The 19,894-nt window shown below is 51.2% G+C and overlaps 3 protein-coding genes across 3 annotated transcripts in view; 1 reads left to right on the forward strand and 2 right to left on the reverse strand.

Moving 5' to 3' along the window:
• TTI2 (TELO2 interacting protein 2) overlaps positions 1-815 on the forward strand; it is a 6,409-nt gene extending 5,594 nt beyond the window's left edge. The window contains exons 11-12 of the mRNA XM_009884367.1: positions 269-431; positions 677-815. Coding sequence (XP_009882669.1) covers positions 269-431; positions 677-757 — 244 coding nt within the window. The 3' untranslated portion in view covers positions 758-815. The remainder of the gene's footprint in view (positions 1-268; positions 432-676) is intronic.
• A 316-nt stretch (positions 816-1,131) lies between these two features.
• Positions 1,132-4,284, reverse strand: MAK16 (MAK16 homolog (S. cerevisiae)). Its single transcript, XM_009884347.1, has 10 exons — positions 4,270-4,284; positions 3,843-3,892; positions 3,548-3,657; positions 3,278-3,342; positions 2,985-3,136; positions 2,617-2,671; positions 2,451-2,525; positions 1,974-2,084; positions 1,676-1,732; positions 1,132-1,407 (listed from the first exon to the last, which is right to left on the reverse strand). Exons 1-10 carry the CDS (start codon positions 4,282-4,284, stop codon positions 1,219-1,221), a joined length of 879 nt encoding a protein of 292 aa, XP_009882649.1. The 3' UTR covers positions 1,132-1,218.
• A 2,659-nt stretch (positions 4,285-6,943) lies between these two features.
• SLC18A1 (solute carrier family 18 (vesicular monoamine transporter), member 1) lies at positions 6,944-14,179 on the reverse strand. The gene is made up of 15 exons (XM_009884368.1): positions 14,056-14,179; positions 13,482-13,842; positions 12,789-12,847; positions 12,440-12,523; positions 12,057-12,149; positions 11,650-11,739; positions 10,643-10,686; positions 10,470-10,530; positions 10,236-10,331; positions 8,360-8,438; positions 8,184-8,235; positions 7,910-7,973; positions 7,687-7,806; positions 7,346-7,479; positions 6,944-7,006 (listed from the first exon to the last, which is right to left on the reverse strand). The coding sequence occupies exons 1-15, from the start codon at positions 14,177-14,179 to the stop codon at positions 6,944-6,946; spliced, it is 1,524 nt and encodes a 507-aa protein (XP_009882670.1).
• Positions 14,180-19,894: the final 5,715 nt, after the last annotated feature.

The raw sequence follows: 19,894 nt of genomic DNA on the forward strand, positions 1-19,894 counted from the left end.
GACAGGGATTCCTGATGCACCCGCTGAAGGTTTCCTCTATGTTTGGGGCCTGTGTTCTCCCTCCCATGGACATACTGAATGCAGCAGCTTCTTCAGCCTCATTGCTGAAGCAGTTGCTCATCTTAGGCCAGCTACAATCCTGCTCCACACATAAATGCCAACTAGCAGCTCCTGCCTGAAGTGTCTAGGAACTGCTGAGCAGGGCTGTGCTTTCCCTTGGCTTGTGAAGGGGATTTAGAGTAAAGCAGGATTGCTCTTTCCCTCGCAGGATGCCATGCAGACTCCCTGTGCTCCTCAAAGCCCTGCTGAAGATGATCTGGGACGTACACACCGACCAAGGTTCAACACCAGAGCCCGTAAAAGCCACCTTGCTCCAGGGGGCCACTGAATGCCTCATCCTGCTGGATCGCTGCTCTGAAGGGCAAGTGAAGGTGAGCCGGGGACCCAGCACTGCTTCATCTCTGATCCCTTCCCCCTTAGAAGGGGCAGCATGGTGCATGCAAGAACGCTCTTGCTTCCTCGGTCCCATAGTATTTTGAAAGCATCAATTTCCACCCACTTCAAAGTTAGTACTTGATTTGATAAGTGACTTGATACATATCAACAGGTATATGCTTTCTAGAATTCTCATCCAACAGATAGCTGGCATTGGAAATGGATGCTTTTCTTGTTTCAGGTCCTGCTGGAAGGCGTGTACAGCAGCTGTGAGGAGAACCGCATACGGGAATGCATCAGAAAAGTCCAAGAGAACACATGAGGTGTGGCTGATCGATGCTCACCCTGCTTTTTGTACAGTAAAAATTTTATTTATTTAAAGTTACTGTCTTTCTCATCCCACCTGTCAGCCCCATACCTCCCACAAACAAGACACATTTGTGTGCTCGCCTAGCCACACGTGGGCTTCTCCAGCTTTAGAACAAAGCAGTAGTGCCCCCCAGTCCAGGTCCCTTCCCAGAGCACAGTCCGAGCTGAGCCTTGTGTGGTTGTAGAGAAGGTGGGGAGTCTTCTTCAAACTGCGCTTCATGAAAGAGTTGTACAAACTTGCTGCAGTTGCCTGGGGTGGGGACAGAAACCCTTCTTTTCTTAAAGAAAAGTATTAGTCTAGAGCATGGAAAAAGTAATTCATGAGGGTCCTGCAGAGTGGCGAAAGCTGGAAGGAGTTCTAGCGACAGATCTGGAGTCCTGTCATTCAGTACAAAATACGGGTTCAGGAAGAAGTCAGGCTGCTTTCGTTTTGGTGGTTGGCTCTGTTTCTTCTTCATACTCTATTTCAATGTAGCGACGTTTTCTTCTGGTTGGTCCTTTCAGGGGAGTTTTCCCTTTAGATTTGGAGTGAGAGGCTTTCTTCTCTACTTCTTCCTCCTCTTCCTGCTCCTCTTCACTACTTGCCTCCAACTTATCCATGTCCTGAGAAAGAATGACAAGAGTGATGTCAAAGCATCCTGTGTAACTAAACCTCCTCTTTCTGCAAAATTATCTTGTGTATCTGGTTCCATTTTATAATTCCTGGCTCCCAGCTGTCTAGCCAGAGGAGATGGGGTGTAGCGGACACCATGCAGTCTGGCTGTATCATTATGTTCCACGAATCTGATTTTGCTGGCTCTTACCCCGTCACCAGAGACACAAAGAGAGTGGAGGTCACTCTCAAACAGTTTATACCGGGAGTTTCACTTACCTCAAAGTCACTGAGGTCACTGTCATCTGCTTCCACAAATTCTCTTTTATCCGTGTCCTGTAAGAAATAAAGTCAGAAATAAATACCTGCACACTGAGCACAATACAGCGTCACGACTCACAATGGAAGGAGCCATCCAGGGCACCGCTTGCACACACATACTTTTTCTGAGTTCACCTCTCCTAATCTCCTCTTCTCACCCCGACGTTCACGCTACAACACCCAGCACGTAGGTGAACCAGAGGTCCCACGCCAGGTCAGGGAAGATTAACTGTGGTGCTGTGGCTGAAAGCATTACCTCGTCATCTTCTTCTTCCTTCTCTGCATCAGACTCACTCTCGCTTTCTGCATCTTGCTGTTGTAGAGCTTTGTCAAAGGCATGGATGGGGAAGTTGTAAATGTCTCCATACTGAAAAGGAAAATACGTATTTTCTGTAAGTCAGAGGACGAAGACAGCCATTGGTGATATGGTCACCTAAACCCCATGGCCTGCATGGAGGCAGTACAACGTAGGCTGAACTTGTGGCTCAGCCCTTCCCTGATTCTCAAGCATGCACTCCTGTAGAGAAAACGAGGGGCTCTGTGTTTTGGGGAAGCAAGGCCTCCAGCCTGTTATAAAGCCACTCGAAGGGCAGTGTGCAATCATCCCCTACCCCTCCTACACAGGTGGTGCTTCTCTTTCATACCAACACCCGTGTCCCTCACTGCAGAACCAGCAGGACAGAGGGCAGTAGGAGCAGTTTTACGGCTGTGTTCCCAGTGCAGTGATCCTTACGGTATCCTGTTTCAGTCTTTCCAGTAATTCCTTCTCAATGGCGTTATCCAGCTGAGCGGCAATCAGGGCCTTCTCCTGATGGAGCAAAGAGGAGCTGTGTCAGTAGTTTGAAAGACGTGTGGAACAGAAGCAATAGACAGGAGATTACATGAAGGAGTGGTATTACCTCTCGTCTCTTCTCTCGCCTTTCAATCTTTCTGCGTAAAGGAACAAGCTTCCTCCTACAGGGAACAACAGGCACTAGTTAGTGAATCTGTCAGCCTCTTGCGTAGCAGGTGAGCAAATTCTCATTTAGGGGAACAACCAGCAGTTATATCATTAGAAATGTGACTGCAACTAGTTGAAGTGCATTTATATACTCAGACTACACCGCAGTTAAATCCATTTCTGCCAGGTTTATTTACAAGCCTGCCAAAGCCTCAGGGAAACAGCTGGGTGCACCAGGGCCCTGCGTACAGCCGGTGACAGTGGCTCAGTGGACAGGCAGCAGCTTTAGGCCAAAGCAACATCATTGCTCTAGGTCACGTCACTTACTGTCGCTTCAGCGTCAGCTTCCGGATACGGATGAGGTACTGTGTGATCTTAGTGAACCGCTGCTTGCATTTGTGTCGGATGAACCGTGGCCAGTAGATGAGGTTCTCATCTATCTCTTCCAGCGCTTTCTCATAGTTCTTGCTCAGCAGGACCTGGAGGGGGAAAGGGAAATGGTCGAGCTACGGAGCAGCAAGAAAGCAGGGACATGTCTGCTCTTGGGAGCTCCCTGCACTCCCCTGCCTCTCGGTGTGTTCCATTAGAGGTGTGTTAGTAGTCTGCTCTTGTTAACTCACCCGCTCCCAGAGCCGACGGGGAAACGCTGCCCGCTCTATCGTCTTCATGTACAGGTAACACCGACCTAAAGAAAAGAGGAATGTGATCCTGGGAAAGAGACTAAGCATGTCCCCATGATCCCGGGGGAGAGACCGAGGGTGTCCCTGTGATCCCAGGAGAGAGACCAAGCGTGACCCCGACAGCGGCAGAGTGCTGGGAGCTGGCACGGCTGCAGGGATTTGTCCCTTCTCCACCCCAGGGGTGGTCGGGTGCCACTGCCGGGCTCTCACCTTTCTCCTCCCGGATGGTGGCGTACTGGCTGTTTGCCAGCGGGCAGGAGGAGCGGTTGCACAGTCCCGTCAGGTTGTACTCATTGCGGCAAAAGTTTTGGGTTTTTGTCCTGGAAGGAAGAGAAGTGGGATTAAAGGGGAAGGGCTGCCCCTGTGCCTCACAGCCACAACTGTCACATGTGGCACAAGGACAAGGGGAACGTGTTGGGGTCTGCGGAGCAGCCAGATCCCGCTCCTCTCTCTTCCCCCTCAAGCTGGGAGAGCTCAGCCCACCCTGTCCCCCCAAAAAACTCACGTTATCTTGTAGGAGCAGAACTGCCTGTTCCCCAGCGTGTCCCACACAACCTGCGAGGACAAACAGCGGGTGACACACCCCGCCCCCCCTCACCCAGCGCCCCGGGCCACCCCGCCGCGGCTCTAACGGGGCGGGGGGACACACGATCCCCCCGCCGCGCCCCCCCGTCAAGCATTGCGGTCCCCTCTCTGCACCCCACGGGCAGGCGGGGGCGGGGCCACCGGCGACGCAGGGACAGCTCGTCCCCCTTCACGGCCCCCGCCGTGTCCCTCTGTCCTCCCCGGGCTGGGGACGGGGACCGCGCCGCCACGTGGTGGGTGGGGTGGGGGGGGGGAGCGGTACACCCCAGCCGGACGGAACCGACTGAGCGACGGGGCGGCTGCCGGGCGGAGGGCGCAGGCGGAACCGAATCAACCGGCGGACTCACGTCGTCCGAGTGCATGATGGCGGCGGCGGGGGGGGTGGTGAGGCCGGCGGCCTAGCGCGCCGCCCTTACCCGGAGGGGCGGGGGCGGGGTGTCATGGCGGCGGGGAGGAGCGTCGTCCGCGGCGGTGCCCAGGCCGGGGAAATAAAGCGGCGGCACTTAAACCCGGGAGGCTGTGGCGGGCGGTGCGCGCCGCCATCGGGGCCCTGTCGAGTGCGTTGTCCCTGGGCGGCCCCGCGCGGGTGCTGGTCGAGGCCTGTCTCTTGCGTGAGGCACCGGGGGGGCGGTTGGGGGGGTCCCGCCTCGGGCCGCGGCGGCTCTGCCCTCCCTCCTCTGGGCTTTCGGTAACGGAGCATGGCAGGTGCCGCGGAGACGGGGCCACTGACGCCACCAGCTCCTGCTGCAGACCCACACTGTTTAATTTTCCGCCGCAGGAGCTGTGAGGGAAACGTTTGTCTGCCCGAGGGGGAACACTGCTTCCTCCGCCATGACCCATCTCCCTCCGTCTCCGCGGGCTGCAGAGCTGGCGGTACCTGCTCATAGCCCTGCTAACCCACTCAACAGTTAGATTAATATTTTCAGCAGAGTGGGTGGAAAAAATCAGGTCGTTTGATGGAAAGATTATGACCTAATTCTTCACTCAGAACAGAGAAACTCCATCAATGCCCCCTGGAGCAAGGCGGCTTTTACCGGCTCTGGCGTTGAACCTTGGGCAGTGTGTACCTCCCAGATCACCTTCAGCAGGGCTTTGAGGAGCACAGGGAGCCTGCATGGCATCCTGCAGAGGGAAACGGCAACCCTGCCTTACTCTAAATCCTCTACACTGCAGCTAATTTATTAATTACAAAGCCTGAGCTGCCAACGCTGGAGGAAAGAGTCTGAGTTCTGTGGCCAATGGTGGGTGCGGTGCCCGGGGAGGGCTGGCGGTGAGGAGCCCACCGGGCTGGAGGCAGAGGGTCCTCTGCCTTGGTGGTGCTCACAGGGGTGGGTTTCCAGAGCAACCGGCCGCCGGGCAGGCAGAGGGGTTTGGTGTTAATATTTAACTGGGTGGTGCGTTGCGGAGGTGTGAATAGATCCCCGAATAGAATGGCTCGCTTTTTTTTCCTTCCATCACAGAGAGCAAACACGTTTTTCCTTTTATTCTTGGCAAAGCAGGGAAACAGGTGGAAGATAAAAATAACACAGGTTTTGAGAACAGGCTTAAGCATTAGTCACTTCCAGTCAGCCTAAGAAATATAATTTCATCTTGCATGTGCAAAGCGAGGGGCAATGGTCCCACCGTGGATGTGGGATTGCCTGACAATAGCCATTTATGACCTTTGGTAATGAGTCATAAGGTACCAAATCTTGACAAATTGTTATTACCCTCCCGTTTCCCTGCTGGCAAGCGCATCTGCATTGTGCTGCCGGGGCTCCAGAGCGGTGAATCATCTGCTCTTTCTGGCAAGTGAAATGGCTGCGCGTTACACAACTGCTCGTTCAAGACAGAAACAAGTTTATATAAACTGCCAACGGTGGAACGAGAGAAGTTGTAAGTTTGAGGTGTCACTGGAAAAAATGAGGTGACGGGAACTTCTCTGATACTTATAAAATTAGTCTGGTACTTCTATTACTTCACTCTCTGTCTCTTGACTGTAACATACTTTTACAGATCATTGTACTCGGTAATTATTGCTAACAGTGCAGCTGCTCTCTTTCTAAACTTGTGCCCAGGAAATTGCAAAAGGGCAATTAAATCAACGTATTGTACTTCTCGTTGCGGTGGGTTAGGGTTGCAAACACAGCCTGTTACCCCATCTCAGCCGAGAGGCAGGGATTTTTAAAAACGCTCTATTAGTCACTTATAATCACAAGGGATCTAAGTAGCTTTGTTGGCTGAGTCTGCATTTAAGAGCCTAAAAGTGCTTTCAGCCATATTTCTACCTGAAATTCGTAAGAGTTCTTCAAATAAATGAATTAATGGATGTTGGAAAGGACACACGAACGGCTGTATGTAGCACATAAATAGCGCAACACACAAAGCTGTACTGAGACAGCAATGAACGTTTGTTTTAACTGTCTTCAGAGGACTGTGGAGCACATTAGCAGTACAGTGTCATCTTTATTGACGGCCTGGCAGTGACACAGATGGATTGTGCCCGGTTGTTACAGAAAGGTCTCACACTGGGGAGTACAGCAGAATTCTGGAGAAAGAAGTCTCCCAAAGCTGATGCCGCTGATTTAATTTTCATTTTCTCCAGTACTTTTCTTTCAAAAACAGTAAGCGCTTTAAAGACATTACTAAATGCCACTGGACTCATTTGGGAGAGATGATAATAGTATCCTGGACTGCGTGGATGGACTGTGCCCAAGACAACGTTGTTCTGCAGGACAGATTGATACGATTCTCCTCAGTTTTGTAACTTTTTTTTTACAGATGAGGTGCAGTGAGTTTGGGTAACTAGCCTAGAAGCCACACAGCACTTGAGTGGCTTAACTAAATGGAGAGAGCCTCCAAATCCTGGGTCCGTAGTCCCTGCTGTGAATTGCGTGGCCGAGAGAAGAGGACGGCGATGCAGCCTGTGTCTGTCCTGTGTCCACGAGCCTTGGGGGAGGCTGGGTGATTCTGGAGCACTAATACATCTGTATTGTGTCAGCGTAATACAGCTTCAAAAGGGGGCACGCATCCTTGCACTTGCTATTCCGCATTTTCTGCCTCCACGTCACTGTCATCTGTTAGAGGGAAGTCGCGCAGGGTTTTCTGAGTGGTGTAGCTTGTTTGATCATTTGTTTTTTAGTTTTCCTCTTTGTAAAAATGGTGATTAATTTGAATAGTTAACAGGAGCATTACCACTTGTGGAGAAAGCCAAAGCAGCCAACAGCTTTAGCCCAGGGAATACCAGCTGTGAGTTAGGGAACGGACCATAGCTCTAAACTTTTCTGGTTTTATTGTCTTGAGTTTTCTGTCCCTTTATTGAGGGCAGAGTAGACCCCAAAAGGTAAGACACAATCCCTGGCAAATTTATTCTTATCTCCCCCCCAGATCTCTGGATTATCAATCCCCTATACTTTAAGGGCATAAAGTATACTTAAAACTCACAATCTTCTCCTCTTTAGCAGGAGGGTTGCGCAGGTACCAACAGAGAGGAGCATAAGCAATATTGATAACTCCGATGATGATCATCAGCCAGGGAAACCCAATAGCTCGTACAATTGCACCACCTGTGGATGGACCTGCAAATTTAAAAATTAAAAAAGGCTAAGAGGACAGAGAGCGAAGGGTGCCTGTCCAGTTCGGAGGGGGGCTATAAATCTACAGTGTCTGGGTTGCAGACTCCATGCTGGTTTCTTGCAGTGGACGCTGGGTGGAGGAGAGGGAACGATAAACCAAGCGAGATACACATGGAGCGCATCATCCCATGGGTAAGCGTTCCTCCGTACCAATCGCAAAGCCCATGCAGAAGGCAACATCAGCTATGGCGTAGACACTGCCGTAGACAGAGGTGTGGCGAAGGTCCACAAGGTATCCCATGATAGGCATCATTGAGGAGTCCACCATTCCTGCCCAGAGCAAGCAGGACCTGATCAGTCATCGCCTTCCCTGAGGGCAGCGGTGAGAGCTGCGTTTGGGCTGTATTGCACAGCCTGAACGCCGACAGCTTACCTATGGCAAAGCCAAGGCCACCGTTTGGGCCGATGAGCCCGTAAATGTTTTTGGCCAGAGGTACCTTTGAGAGGAGAGAGGGTGAACACGTGAATGAGGACAGAAGAGCTGTGCGAGGTGTGAAGGTGCAACAGGTCTGTGAAACCGATACACACGTGCAACCACTGAACACATACTGCCCGCCGGGCACGTAACCCCGTTTCAGTACGACCGCCCACGCTGCCCCTGCCGATCCTTCTACAGAAAGGTCTCAAAGTTGTCTTGCGCTACTTACACAAAGGAGACTAATTCCCACCACAGCCATGCCGATCAGGGAGCACAGCCACCTGCAAGGAGGCCGCGGTTAGGAGGGGGCAGATGTTCTCAGCGTGCGCAATACCACGAGCGTAATTCATGCTGAAAGCGCAGGACTGGGCTGGGCTGAGCTGAAATCTCTCCCGTTCCACTTACCGGCCCATTTTGTTAGCCAGAATCCCGAAGAGATTGGTGCCGATGAGGTAGGATATGCTGGCAGGGAGGAACGCCATCCCTGAGCGGGAGAGAATAAAAAAAACATGTGTCACTCTCAAGCAAATACAGGGGATTTAGGAAAATAGCCACTTGAGTAACTGCCTCTCTCATTTGGAGAATCCTGTGAGCCGGGCAGGGCAGGCTGAGGTCCAGCACCCGCTCTGGGTGCCTGTCCCTGCAGTGGTGCCTCTCCGTGTGCTCCACCGCCGTCGCTCCGTGTCACGGCTGCGCCGGCTGCCCCGTTGCTCCATGCCCTGTAGAAGGGTGGGGGTCCCTCCGTGAAGACAGAGGGGGGCATAGAAAGTGCATTTCCTTATTGATGGGGGGAAACTAAAGCACAGTGATGCACCCACAAGATCTGGGGGAATGACCTTGAGCTAAACGCAGGACGTTTTTGTCCTCTCTGCCTTAATTAACTCGTCCTTCTCTCCTGTCGTGCTTTGTTCCTCTTCCACCTTTCTCCCCTCGCCTTCTGCTTTTCACTTACTAAATAAAAGAGGAATAAAATAACTGCTTAAGTAAAAAGCTTAGGGATTATTATGTAGTCAAAATTAAATATTTGCACTGTTTGCTGATTTACCACTTGTTTATTTTTAATATACTCTCCCGCAGACTATAAATAAAACTGATCAGCTCCATTTCACTAAGAGAACTTCCTTATTGAAACACACTGATTTATGTTTAATTTTCTCTCCTCTCTTTAACAGCTCCAGAGCACAGTTAATCCTGCAGGTTTAGTCCAAGCTCTTCTGTGGGTTTTTTCCCAGAGCTGTGGGAGTGGGCAAAGCGAAGCACGCAAATAAAGAAGCCCTTTGAGCTCATAACAGCTTGTGAGGTGGGTGGCTTGTGGTTGTGCTGTGTCTAAATCCAAACTGCTCTCAAATCTTAGGTACCTGAAAATCTAGTGAATATATTTGGGGTTTTCTTTGATGTCTACTGACCTCTGGGTCCTTCTACGTCACCTCAAAGGTTCCCCTTGAGTTCGGTGGTGCCGGGGGCAGCCCTGAGAGCGTTTCTCAGCCTGTGACCTTTGTGGTTTCCAGGCAGCTGCGCTGTCCCTTCTCCCCACAGCGTTGGGATGCTGCTTTGCCCTCCCCCGTCCTTGCTCAATCACTCGCTCATGAGAAGCATCATAGGCTCTTATCGGGATGGATGTTCCCGCCTGACCAGAGGATAACTCGATTAGGAGCTCTCTCAGCCCTCCTGCTCCCAGGCTGCAATTCAATTTGGGATATAAGTGTAGCCTGGGGCACCCCCTGGGTCATTCCTCAGCCAATTGGGTTTTATAACAATTAGATTTTATTTTTGTAGCAAACACAGACAGTGTTATCTCCATATCACATTTTCTAGGCAGCTGGTAATTAGCACGTACCATCCTGTCCTGCCTGGAACTCTCTAAATGGCCGTGTTTTACTCAGAGCTGCTTCTGCAAAACCCATCTGGCTGCCACGATTTCAGCCCAGCACGACACCATTATCTGCCCTGCAGAAGACAGGCCTCGACAGGCTTCCCATGCACCAAACAGCCTCTCTTCCACCGTTATTGCTCTTGTGGGGAGTCTGATTCTATACAATTTTTTCAATAATAGAGAAAAGCAGATTGTATAGCTACCGCTAAGGACATTTCCAGCTGAAATTGGAGCAACACGCAGCCTGGGATCGCTCGCTCTGTGCGGGTGAGGGTATATGTTTTCTTCTTTTTGAGAATGATATAAGAGGTTATGCAATCCATCTCGCAGTGCCAAAGCAGGACCGGTTCTAGCTGAACTACATCGAGCAACGGCTCAGGAGCGAAGGCTGCAAAGCACGGCACCTACCCAGCTGCCATTTCGGGGAGCACATGGTTTGCATCATCCAGATGGGCAAGGTGGGCTCCAGCATGGCCACCCCCATGTTGGAGAAGCAGAGGGCTCCTGACGGGGAGAAAAGGGGGAAATGCTCGATTTCAGCCACTTTCTGCTGCTGGTTCAAGCAGGCGCGAGCGGATCCCTTTGATCGGGAGACGCGGGAGCAGAAAGGGGACCGTGGTGCCTGCTGGCGCCCGCCTTTACCTGCAGCGACCAGGATGTAGGGGTCTCGCAGCAGGGTGACCACCGGCGTGCCTCTGGTGCTCTGCGGGATGGCAAAAGGGGGTTACCCGGGCCGAGAGCCGCCTGGGCATTCGCCCCATCTTCGGCTCAGCACCCGCATCGCCCCTCACGGATGCTCACGCCTCTCTACTCACCTCGGGGCAGATCTTAGAGGGCTGCAGGATGCAGAGCTGCAAAGCTGGGAAGAAAACACTGATGTTAGCTTACTGGTGGAGACAGCACCGCTTCCACCCGCATTTCCCTCTGGTGCTGCCTTCATCCCCACCCCTTCCATGGGCAGAGCCCCCGGGGATGCAGTGACTGTGTTTGGGGACGGCGTTGGAGCGGGCAGAGGGAGAGGTGGGTCCCAGCCCCGCTCCCACGGGAGGGAGCAGCAGAACTGCCTGAAGTGGACCGTCTTTGAAGTGTTTTGTCAACCCATGAAGCAGTCAGATATGCAAATGCTTTCCGTCAGGCTGCCAGCTGCCTGCTGGGGAGCCGCAACTAGAGCATGACAGAAATTAGATGTGGAAAAGAATAGGATTAAGAAAGAAAGTTTCATATGTATGGGACCTACGTTTCATTTTCCAAAAGCTCTTACATGCTTCATTAAAGACGTCTTGCATTACATCTAGGCAGAGATGGTAACTGTGACTATAATTTAATTAGCTTAATACTTCCCACTAAAAAAATGCACATTTCTGCTATCTGTAACTTTGCCGCCGCGCTCTGCAGGCTCTCGTGGCCTGCATCTGTAATACAGCTACGGGAGGAAGAACAAGGATCACCATTTATGCTGGCAAAGTCTAATTCCTTGGTGGCGTGGTGAAGAAGCGGCAGACAAGTGTGCCTTTCACAAAGAATTCGCAGTTCAAAGAGCTTTACTGAATGTGCTATTCAAGCCATTAAAGCAATCAGGGGGTTTATTAAGTAATGAGGGACTAATTCTTGCTATATTGCTATGTCATGCATCTGGTGGTAGAAAACATATGATTTAGCAATAACAGAATAACCAGTGCTGATGATATCACCCGTGTTGTATTAATGTGCCTCTTCCTTCACACAAACCCTGTGAGATTCTCCCCGAAACATCCACATTTAAATCTTTTCACATGTTTGGGGTTGGGTTTTTTTGGTAGCATTAAACCATGTGGCTTCTCACCTCCATCTAAGAGGGCGAGGAAGGCCAGGACCAGGAACGGAGACGATTTCCCCACGAACTCGTACATCACGCTGCCAAAGGGGGCCCCGACTGCGAGGGAAAGGCTGTGTCACACAGCGGCAGCGCCACCGTCCCCAGCGCCCGGGGAAGCAGCGCTCGGCTCCTGCCCTCGTGGTTTTCTCTGAACGCCCCCACGGGTGTTCGGTGAAGGTGGTGGGAAGGTGCCGGGTCCCACGGGCAGTGGCCGTGGGGAGGGAGCAGAGGGAGGGAGGAGGACAGGACAACTGTGCCCGTGGGATGCCAGCGGGGAAGGGGCACAGGCAGGCAGGTGGGAGCCGTAGGGGATGGCCAACAAAGCTCTGGAGATGCCGTTGGTGTAAACCCCGTCGGGAGCAAGGTTTCCTTACTCAGCACGCCCAGGGCCAAGCCTCCGAGAGCGATCCCCATGGCGTTGCCCCTCTCGAAGTCGTCCGTGTACACGCTGGCCAGCATGCCCAAGCCTGGGGGCAGAGAGAAAGCAGAGGCCGCGGGAAGATGGCTGGTACCGGGGCCAGGGGGATGGGGGGGCTCCTCTCTGAAAGCAGCCCGGGCTTCGGGGGGGGTTGCCTGCGTGCCGGCTGAGCTGTGTGGGTGCACCGTCTGTGCCAGCCAGGCAGGCGCAGTGAGGAGGAGGAGGCTGAAGCCGAGGAAGGCGCTCGGTGCATCTGTGCTGCTGATCATTCCTGAGATGATAATTGGACCCAGACAAGGGGTGCTAACACAGCGACTAGGGTGTAGCTAAAACATTTACCTGCGACTGAGGAGAAGGAGGACCCAATGCCTTGGAGGGCTCGGGCGATGAAGAGCAAGGTGTAGGTGCCTGAGAAAGCAAACACTGCGGAGGAAGGAGAGAGACGGCGTCAGGCAGAACTGCGGACTGAGCGTTAAAACCCTGCAGAGGGTGACAGCAGCACAGCTTGCACCAGTTTGAGGGCTGGAGAGTGCTGGGTGCCGCTCGTCCTTTCTTGTCACCTATTTCTGAGGCTGGCTGCTCTGCTCTCACTCCTTTCTCCTGCACGGGGACAGCGGTGCAGGCACGGACCAAAGTATTTTTTCCTGTGCTGCTGTGGATGAAGGGCAGCCCGAAGGGCAATACTCACTGACTGTGGAGAGGAACATGATGATGAATCCGATGAACATGGGGATGTGGTATCCTATCCTGGAAAGGGAAAAAAAAGGCACCTCTCAGAGAGGATTCCCACCCAGCTCAAGATCTGGTCTTGCTGCCCAGCCTTAACACGCACGTCTCCGTGGGCTGGTGAGCATCTCCTGAACGTGTGGATGTGCCCGTGGGAGCACCCAGTGTCCAAGCGCCTCCGGACAGTACTGTAAAGCACTCCCAGAGACACGGCTCTGTTTTGCCAACTCACGTGCCCACCCAGGCCATGTGGGGATGACACACATGTGTCCGCTAGGGACAAAGGCAAGGAAAAACTCAGGGACAGAAAATCCGAACAACAACATTATATCCATAGCAAGGTGGGAATCCTTGTTTGTTTATTTGATGGTTACTGGTATTAAACAGCATCTGTCTGCACCTGAGGAGGGCATTAGTGAGGCTTATGTTGTAATATAAACTTGGAAGCTGTTTGTAGGCTTTTCGAAAAGGTAGAATTCCTGCTTACATTGATGCATATATTCTCCCCTTTGCAATTTTCCCTGCCAGTTTCTGTAGTTCCGTGATTGCGGTGGCGGCACACGTGCAGCACAGACCTTCACTGCTTGGCTAACGGTGATGGCATTAGCAGGCAGCAGCTGCCTGTCCCCGGTACAAACCCAGGTCTCTGACCTACCTGTTGGTCAGGAGACCCACGGACGGGTTCACCACCAGCTGTACGAGAGCCTTGGAGGCAAAGAGCAGTCCCACGCGGACGTTTTCCTTGGCGAGGACCTCCTGGCCCTCCAGGCAGCCGCTCGGCGGTGGGGGGCTGCTGGTGGGGGGCTGTGGTGGGGGGCTGCTCGCCATCCCGTTCGCCAGCTCCATGGCGCTGGTGGAGCCCGAGACAGTCACCGTGGTGGTGTCAAAGTAGGAGAAGATGGAGGAGAAAGGAGGACCCTTCAAGGCTGGAGGAGCTGACTCAGTCAGGGCTGACACAACAGAGCTGTTGGCGCCTTCATATTCTGTTGTATAAAGGAAGGTGGGGACAATTGGAACTGGAAAAAAAGCCAGGGAAGGGATTAGTTAGTGATTTTACTCTGTTTTCTGGCTCGGCATGCAGCTGAAATGAATGGTGCTGGCTAGATGTGGGTGTCCTGCAAGCTGCCCGCCCCCAGCCCTCCCCACGGCTCTCCCTGCGCAGGGACCCTGCCGGCATCGACCAAGGAGCCAAAACCCTGAGGTGGCACCCAAAGAGCCGCACGCCGTACCCACGACCGTCAGCAGCATGTTGTCCAGCAGCAGCGCGACGAACACCACCACCAGCACCAGCCTGCGGGACGCCCTGCCCGCTGCCAGCCAGCGCCAGGGCACGCGTTCGGCAGCCGGCGGCATGGCCGAGAGCCTGGAGCTCAGCCGGGGTCCTGCTGCCTCCTGGGCTTCAGCGCTGAAGGTCTCCTATAACCTTTAAAGAAAACACTCTGCGTTACAACCTCCCGCAGCGCATGGCTTCTCCTTGGAGAAAGCAACTCCTGAGGTCGCTTAGCATCTGTGTCCTCGATGAGCTGGGTGCTCTTCCCTAGAAGCTGGGACCACCAGCTTTGCTCTTAAGACCATGGTTTTATCCACCTTGTATTTATAGTTGCAGATGGAGCGTGCTCTAACCCATTTCCACCCTCCTGAGATATCTTGTACCTGCTTCAAGGCATCATTTAAGTCTTCTTCCAAAGACTCAAAGCAGAGATCAAGCCGGTAGCTTATCTGTGGTAATCTCTACATCTTTTATTCCATGTTTGTTCTTTGGAGATTAAATTAGGTCTCAAAGGAAATTCATTTACCTTACATGTCTTTTCATTTGACCTAATTGAAATGTCATGGCAAGATACAAGACTTAAAAGCCTAACGTACGTGATTAAGATCAGGGCTTCAGAGGGACTGCAAAAAGATTGCTTGCTCAGTCACACTGAAAATATCAATCAGAAAATTGCACTAAACCAACCGAACAATTAGCCATTTACATTCTTGTGGCTCATAGGCACTTCAGAGACTAAGTGGCAAAATGGATGGAGTTGAGCCCGAACTATCCCTCTTTCCAATACTCCTGTGGTTTCCTGAAATCCCAGCCAATGGTATTTATCGAATTTTAATTAAAAAAAAGCAAGCAAACCTTCCAATCCCTTATCATCGAATATGAGTGCCACTCAAGTCACTTAGTTGGGAAACAGGGATGGTTTCTCACTGTACCTCCAAGCAGTAGCAAAGACCAAACAAATGTGTGTATATATATACATAAAAATTAGAGAGAGAGAACAAGTAAGGAAGCAGAGACAATAGAGACATGTAGACTGATGGAGCCCTTACGTCTCAAGCCACAAGCCCTGTCCCCTTCTCAAAGCAAACCTGTTGCGTGGAGCAGAGGAAGAAGAACTCTTACCCTGGAGCCCATGTCGGTGCGAGGAGCCGCTGCTGCTGTGGGAGGCGGTGTGGGCTGCAGCCGCTGCTCCCGCAGGATTTATGATTACCTTTTATCAGAAGAGGATATGAGTGTCCCTCTTCCATGGAGATTTAATTGGAACCTCAAACAAGTTCCGTTCAGCCCTGCAGCTCCCTCTGCGTCAGCGCAGGACGGTGGGGTGGGCTGAGGGGGGAGAGGAGGAGAGAGGCAGGAGTGTTTATCTGCAGCAGAGGCACCCGCTCTCCTCTCTGGGCTTTCATCGACGCTTATCTCTCTCTGAGCACCTTAACTCTTGCCTGGGTCTGAGCACACCGAACCCGCTGCCCCGGGACTGCAGAACCCTCTGCCCCGTGGGGAAGCCCGTTCTGCTTCCTTGGTTGCGGTTATGGGGCAGCGAATGGATTCATCACTGGGAGAGGAGGCGGGCATCGTTAAATGGCCCTGGGATTGTGTGCATTTATAAAACACACAGTAGTCTAGGTGTTGGACTACTGCCCAGAGACTGATGGCCATTCTCGTGCTGCCTAGCGCGTCTCCTCCTTGTGACGGCTGCCCTCCTCCAACCATGACTCCGTGTCACACATCCCGGGGTAAAACAAGGCAGATTTGGCCGAGGGCACCTGCAGCACCCCAGGGGTTTTTGGTGAACTCCAAAGCTCAGGGAGCACAATTTGACGAGAGAGGGCTGTCGCACCACTCGCTCTTCCCCGCTCCCTCCGCACGTGTTTGCGCGTCACCATGGGCTGTACGTGTGTGTTCTGCCGATGTGGGCAGCGGGTGCCGGTGCGTGGGCTGATGCCTGCGTGTCGCTGCCGCAGGAGAGGCACCGGGCAGCCAGTGGGGAAGGACTCGCTGAGGCGGGGTGGGGGAGAGGCTTCTGCAGGATACACAGCCGAAATGGCAGCACCTGCGGCGGGGGGGGATTTGCTAATGGGTCTGTGTGGAAGCTTTGCAGGGAGATCTGCAAAGGGAGGGGAAGGAGCTGCGTGTCCGACAGTGCCCACAGCCGGCATTCCCGGAGTCGCTGCTTCTCCCGTGGGATGTGGTACACGGGGCTCCCTCCAAAGCATCCCTCCTCCGGCAGGTTTTTCCTTTACGCGCGGAATGCTTTTAGCATTAGAAGGAAAATAAAGTGAAGGAAAGCCCTTCCTCAAAAGGAAAAGAGAAATCTTTAGGTCACTGAGTCTCAGGCTGTGGGCTGGTCCATAGGATGCTGACAAGCTGCCTTTGCCTAGTCCACAAGGTAGATCAGCTTTTCAGGATTTCCAAAATTATAAGCGTGATGATAAGCCTTCATAGTGGAGGGAAATATCTTTGAGGCCAGAATGCCCTGATCTGGTCTGTGGTTTCTGAGCAGTATGGGGGAATCTCACCTCTCCCCTGGGTATCACCAGGTTATGGACCCTCCACATCCGAGTCCTGCCCTTGCCTCCTCCCTGCAGAAGGATGCTGGCAGTGGGATGCCCATCCACAGCCTTTCCCCGTGCTGTTACGCGGTCTGCTTTATCTCCAGGGACAAGGAGATCTTTCTTGGACTAACAAGGCCAGTTTCTCATAAGCAAAGCTGGATGGAAAATTACATCCACACATGGGTGAGGTACTGCAAATGCCATTTACAATGTGATCACTTTTCTTCCACCAGTTCTGTTTTCTTAAACTTTTGACACTTTGCTCCGTGATTTCTTTTTTAAACCAAAACTGATACCGTAATTCTTTCAGGATACAGAGATTTACCGCAGAGAAACAAAATAAATCCTAAACATATTCACCTTTTCTCTGTTGGCGTGTAAATCTGCCATTGAGGCCATTTATCTGGCTTCTGCATGGCCAGAAACTATTGCTGATAGCGTGAGATGAGTGCATCCTACCAAGGAATTCCCTGGGTGTGCATTAGAGCAGAAGTTGAAGCCGTTAAATATGTTTCATGAGCTGAGAATTGAACAAAACTGGAACTGGAAATTGCTTTCTAAATATCCGTAAAGTAGGCAGAGGATGAGCAGTGCAGCACTACCATCTACTGAGGGAGCTCAGAATTGCTCAGCTGTACCGTGGGGTCTGGATAGAAAATAATTCAGATTCTCCTTCAGGAGGCGCATGAGGAGACAGTTATTATTATTATTATTATCTTTTTCTTTTGTAGGCCCCAAGGTCAGGACACCACCTCATTTGGCAGCCTTAAGCAGCTGAAGGAGATTGCAGTCATGTCACTCGTTTTGCAGAGATGATGGGAAAGATTACTCAGATGTGCTGTGGAAGCATTTCCACACGTCTGTCAGATTTTTCCAGGCAACTCTCTTTGAGATTTTATTTTTTTTTTTAACCGTTACAAATGTTTGCCATGAATTTTTCTTTCAATAACCCGACAGAAAAAAAAATGATTACAATTTTCTTCCTGGCCAGACTGAGGTAGTACAGTATAGTGAACATTTCTAATGTAATGAGAAGTATAAGAGAATTTATGGGCTGTCTCGAGGCCCAGCGTAGGACGTGGGCCTGAAAATTCGCTGATAGCAGACCTCACGCCGGCTCTGCAGGCTGATTGCAATTCCGGTGAATTCAGTCGACAGCAGGCTTCGTTTGGCGAGATTGCTCTCTGCTGCTGACTCACCGCAAAGGTGCAGTGAAATACATCCGCTGCGCAGCCAGGGCTCCTGCCTGCCAGCACAAAGCAGCATTTCACAAAGCGGCGTGAGGCAAACGCTTTGTAGATGTCCTACTGCCAGCCCGGGGTTGGGTGAACACAGCGGCGTAAACAGAGATGGGAACAGGCACCCGTAAAACTGTACTTTGCTTTAAAGTCGCTCTTTGCCATTATTTCCTTTCCCAGAAGGTTTCTATTACCCAACGTGGGAACCGCTGCCCTGGCGTTGGCCGCTGCCTGTTGCCTTATGCTCTCCTGCGGGTGAATTTGCATCGCATAAAAAATACTTTCAACACAAAAATGTCTGTTTTGGAGCAATTGGAGTTTGCATCCCTGGGCCACCTTTTAGCCAGGCTTGGAACACAGGTGGAAGCAGTTTGCAAAGTGGTGGGGGTTGAAGCAACCCTCAAGGCTGCCATTCGGCGAGTGCTGCTGGTTTGTATTTTTATTAAAGTCCTTTCGACTTTTCACAAACAGGAGAGCTCGGTAATGCGCTCAAGGTCACGTTGCATTAGAAGGAGAGCTGAAACCCGGCCAAAGCCTTCCAGTTTTGTGTTTAATCCACTCAATGGCATTGTCCCTTTGTGTTGAGATTATTTATTGTGTTTACCCCCTCCTTAGCCAAACAGTTCCTTGTGCGATTGTTTATTTTTTTTCCATCAGTCTCACCAGTCCCTGGTACTCCGTTGCTCCTCCAAACAAGCACAGAATTGCCAATATCTCTTTGAAAACGTATTCCTGCAAAATATTTCTAGTTTTAACATAGAAGGAGATACAATATTGCTTTATAATATCAAATAATTCTGTCTCACTGCTACGCCAGGAGGAGCACAAACAGCAACTATTAAAATTTAAGACATATGAAGAGATACATAACACATAAGGAAACAGAAGGTTGACAGGCTAATGATTTCCTGGAAAATGGTGTTTACAGACAACGCACTTTTTTTATTATTAAATTAAAGGTTTAGGGGTTAAGGCAGTTCTCATTCTGTCCTTTAACCAATTGTACCAGTCAGCTCTTGATGTCTGAGTGTGAGGCACCAGTGGAGGTGAGATGTTTCCATCGACAGGTCTGTCTCATTGCCAGTTCGTACTTTATTTCTTATCTCCGATCTGCCCATAGCAGCTACTGCTACGCTCTAAGATCAAAGCGCTGGTTTAGACTGGGGCACGGCTGCGCTGTAAGGACACACACGGAGCTTGTGGGACCCCAAATCCCAGTGCTGCAGCACTGCCCGGTGGGGCTGACAGGGCCCCAAATGCCTCTTGCACCCCTGGCCTGGGGCTGGGGATGGCTGTGCCGGGGTGACCTGGGCAGGAGGCCAGGGCTCTGCTTTCTGGTACGGCAGAATTACTCCTTTTCTTGTCTTCTCAGACATTTAACTCTTCTGTCAGTTCAGTAGTTATTTTTCTTTCTTTTCTTTCTTTCTTTCGTTCTTTCTCTCGTTCTGTCTTTCTCTCTTTCTCTTTTTCTCTTTTTCTCTTTTTCTCTTTTTCTCTTTTTCTCTTTTTCTCTTTTTCTCTTTTTCTCTTTTTCTCTTTTTCTCTTTTTCTCTTTTTCTCTTTTTCTCTTTTTCTGTTTTCCTCTTTTCCTTTTTCTCTTTCTCTCTCTTTCTCTCTTTCTTTCTTTCTTTTCTTTCCTTTTCTTTCTTTCTTCCTTGTCTTTCTTTTCTTTCTTTTCTTTCCTTTTCTTTCTTTCTTCTTCTTCCTTGTCTTCCTTCCTTCCTCCCTTCCTCCCTTCCCCCCTTCCCCCCTTTTCTTCCTTTTCCTTTTTCTCTTTTTCTGTTTTCCTCTTTTCCTTTTTCTCTTTCTCTCTCTTTCTCTCTTTCTCTTTTTCTCTTTTTCTCTTTTCCTTTTTTCTCTCTTTCTTGTGTCTTTTTATCATCTTTTTATCTTTCCTTTTTCTTCTCTTTTCCCTTTATCCCTTTCCCCCTTTTCCTTTTCTCCTTTTCCTTCCCTTTTCCTTTTCTCCTCTCCCTCTCCCTTTCCCCTTTCCCCCTTCTCCCCCCCC

The sequence above is a fragment of the Charadrius vociferus genome, unplaced genomic scaffold (assembly GCF_000708025.1).
Source record: "Charadrius vociferus isolate BGI_N301 unplaced genomic scaffold, ASM70802v2 scaffold1044, whole genome shotgun sequence".
Classification (NCBI taxonomy): domain Eukaryota; kingdom Metazoa; phylum Chordata; class Aves; order Charadriiformes; family Charadriidae; genus Charadrius; species Charadrius vociferus.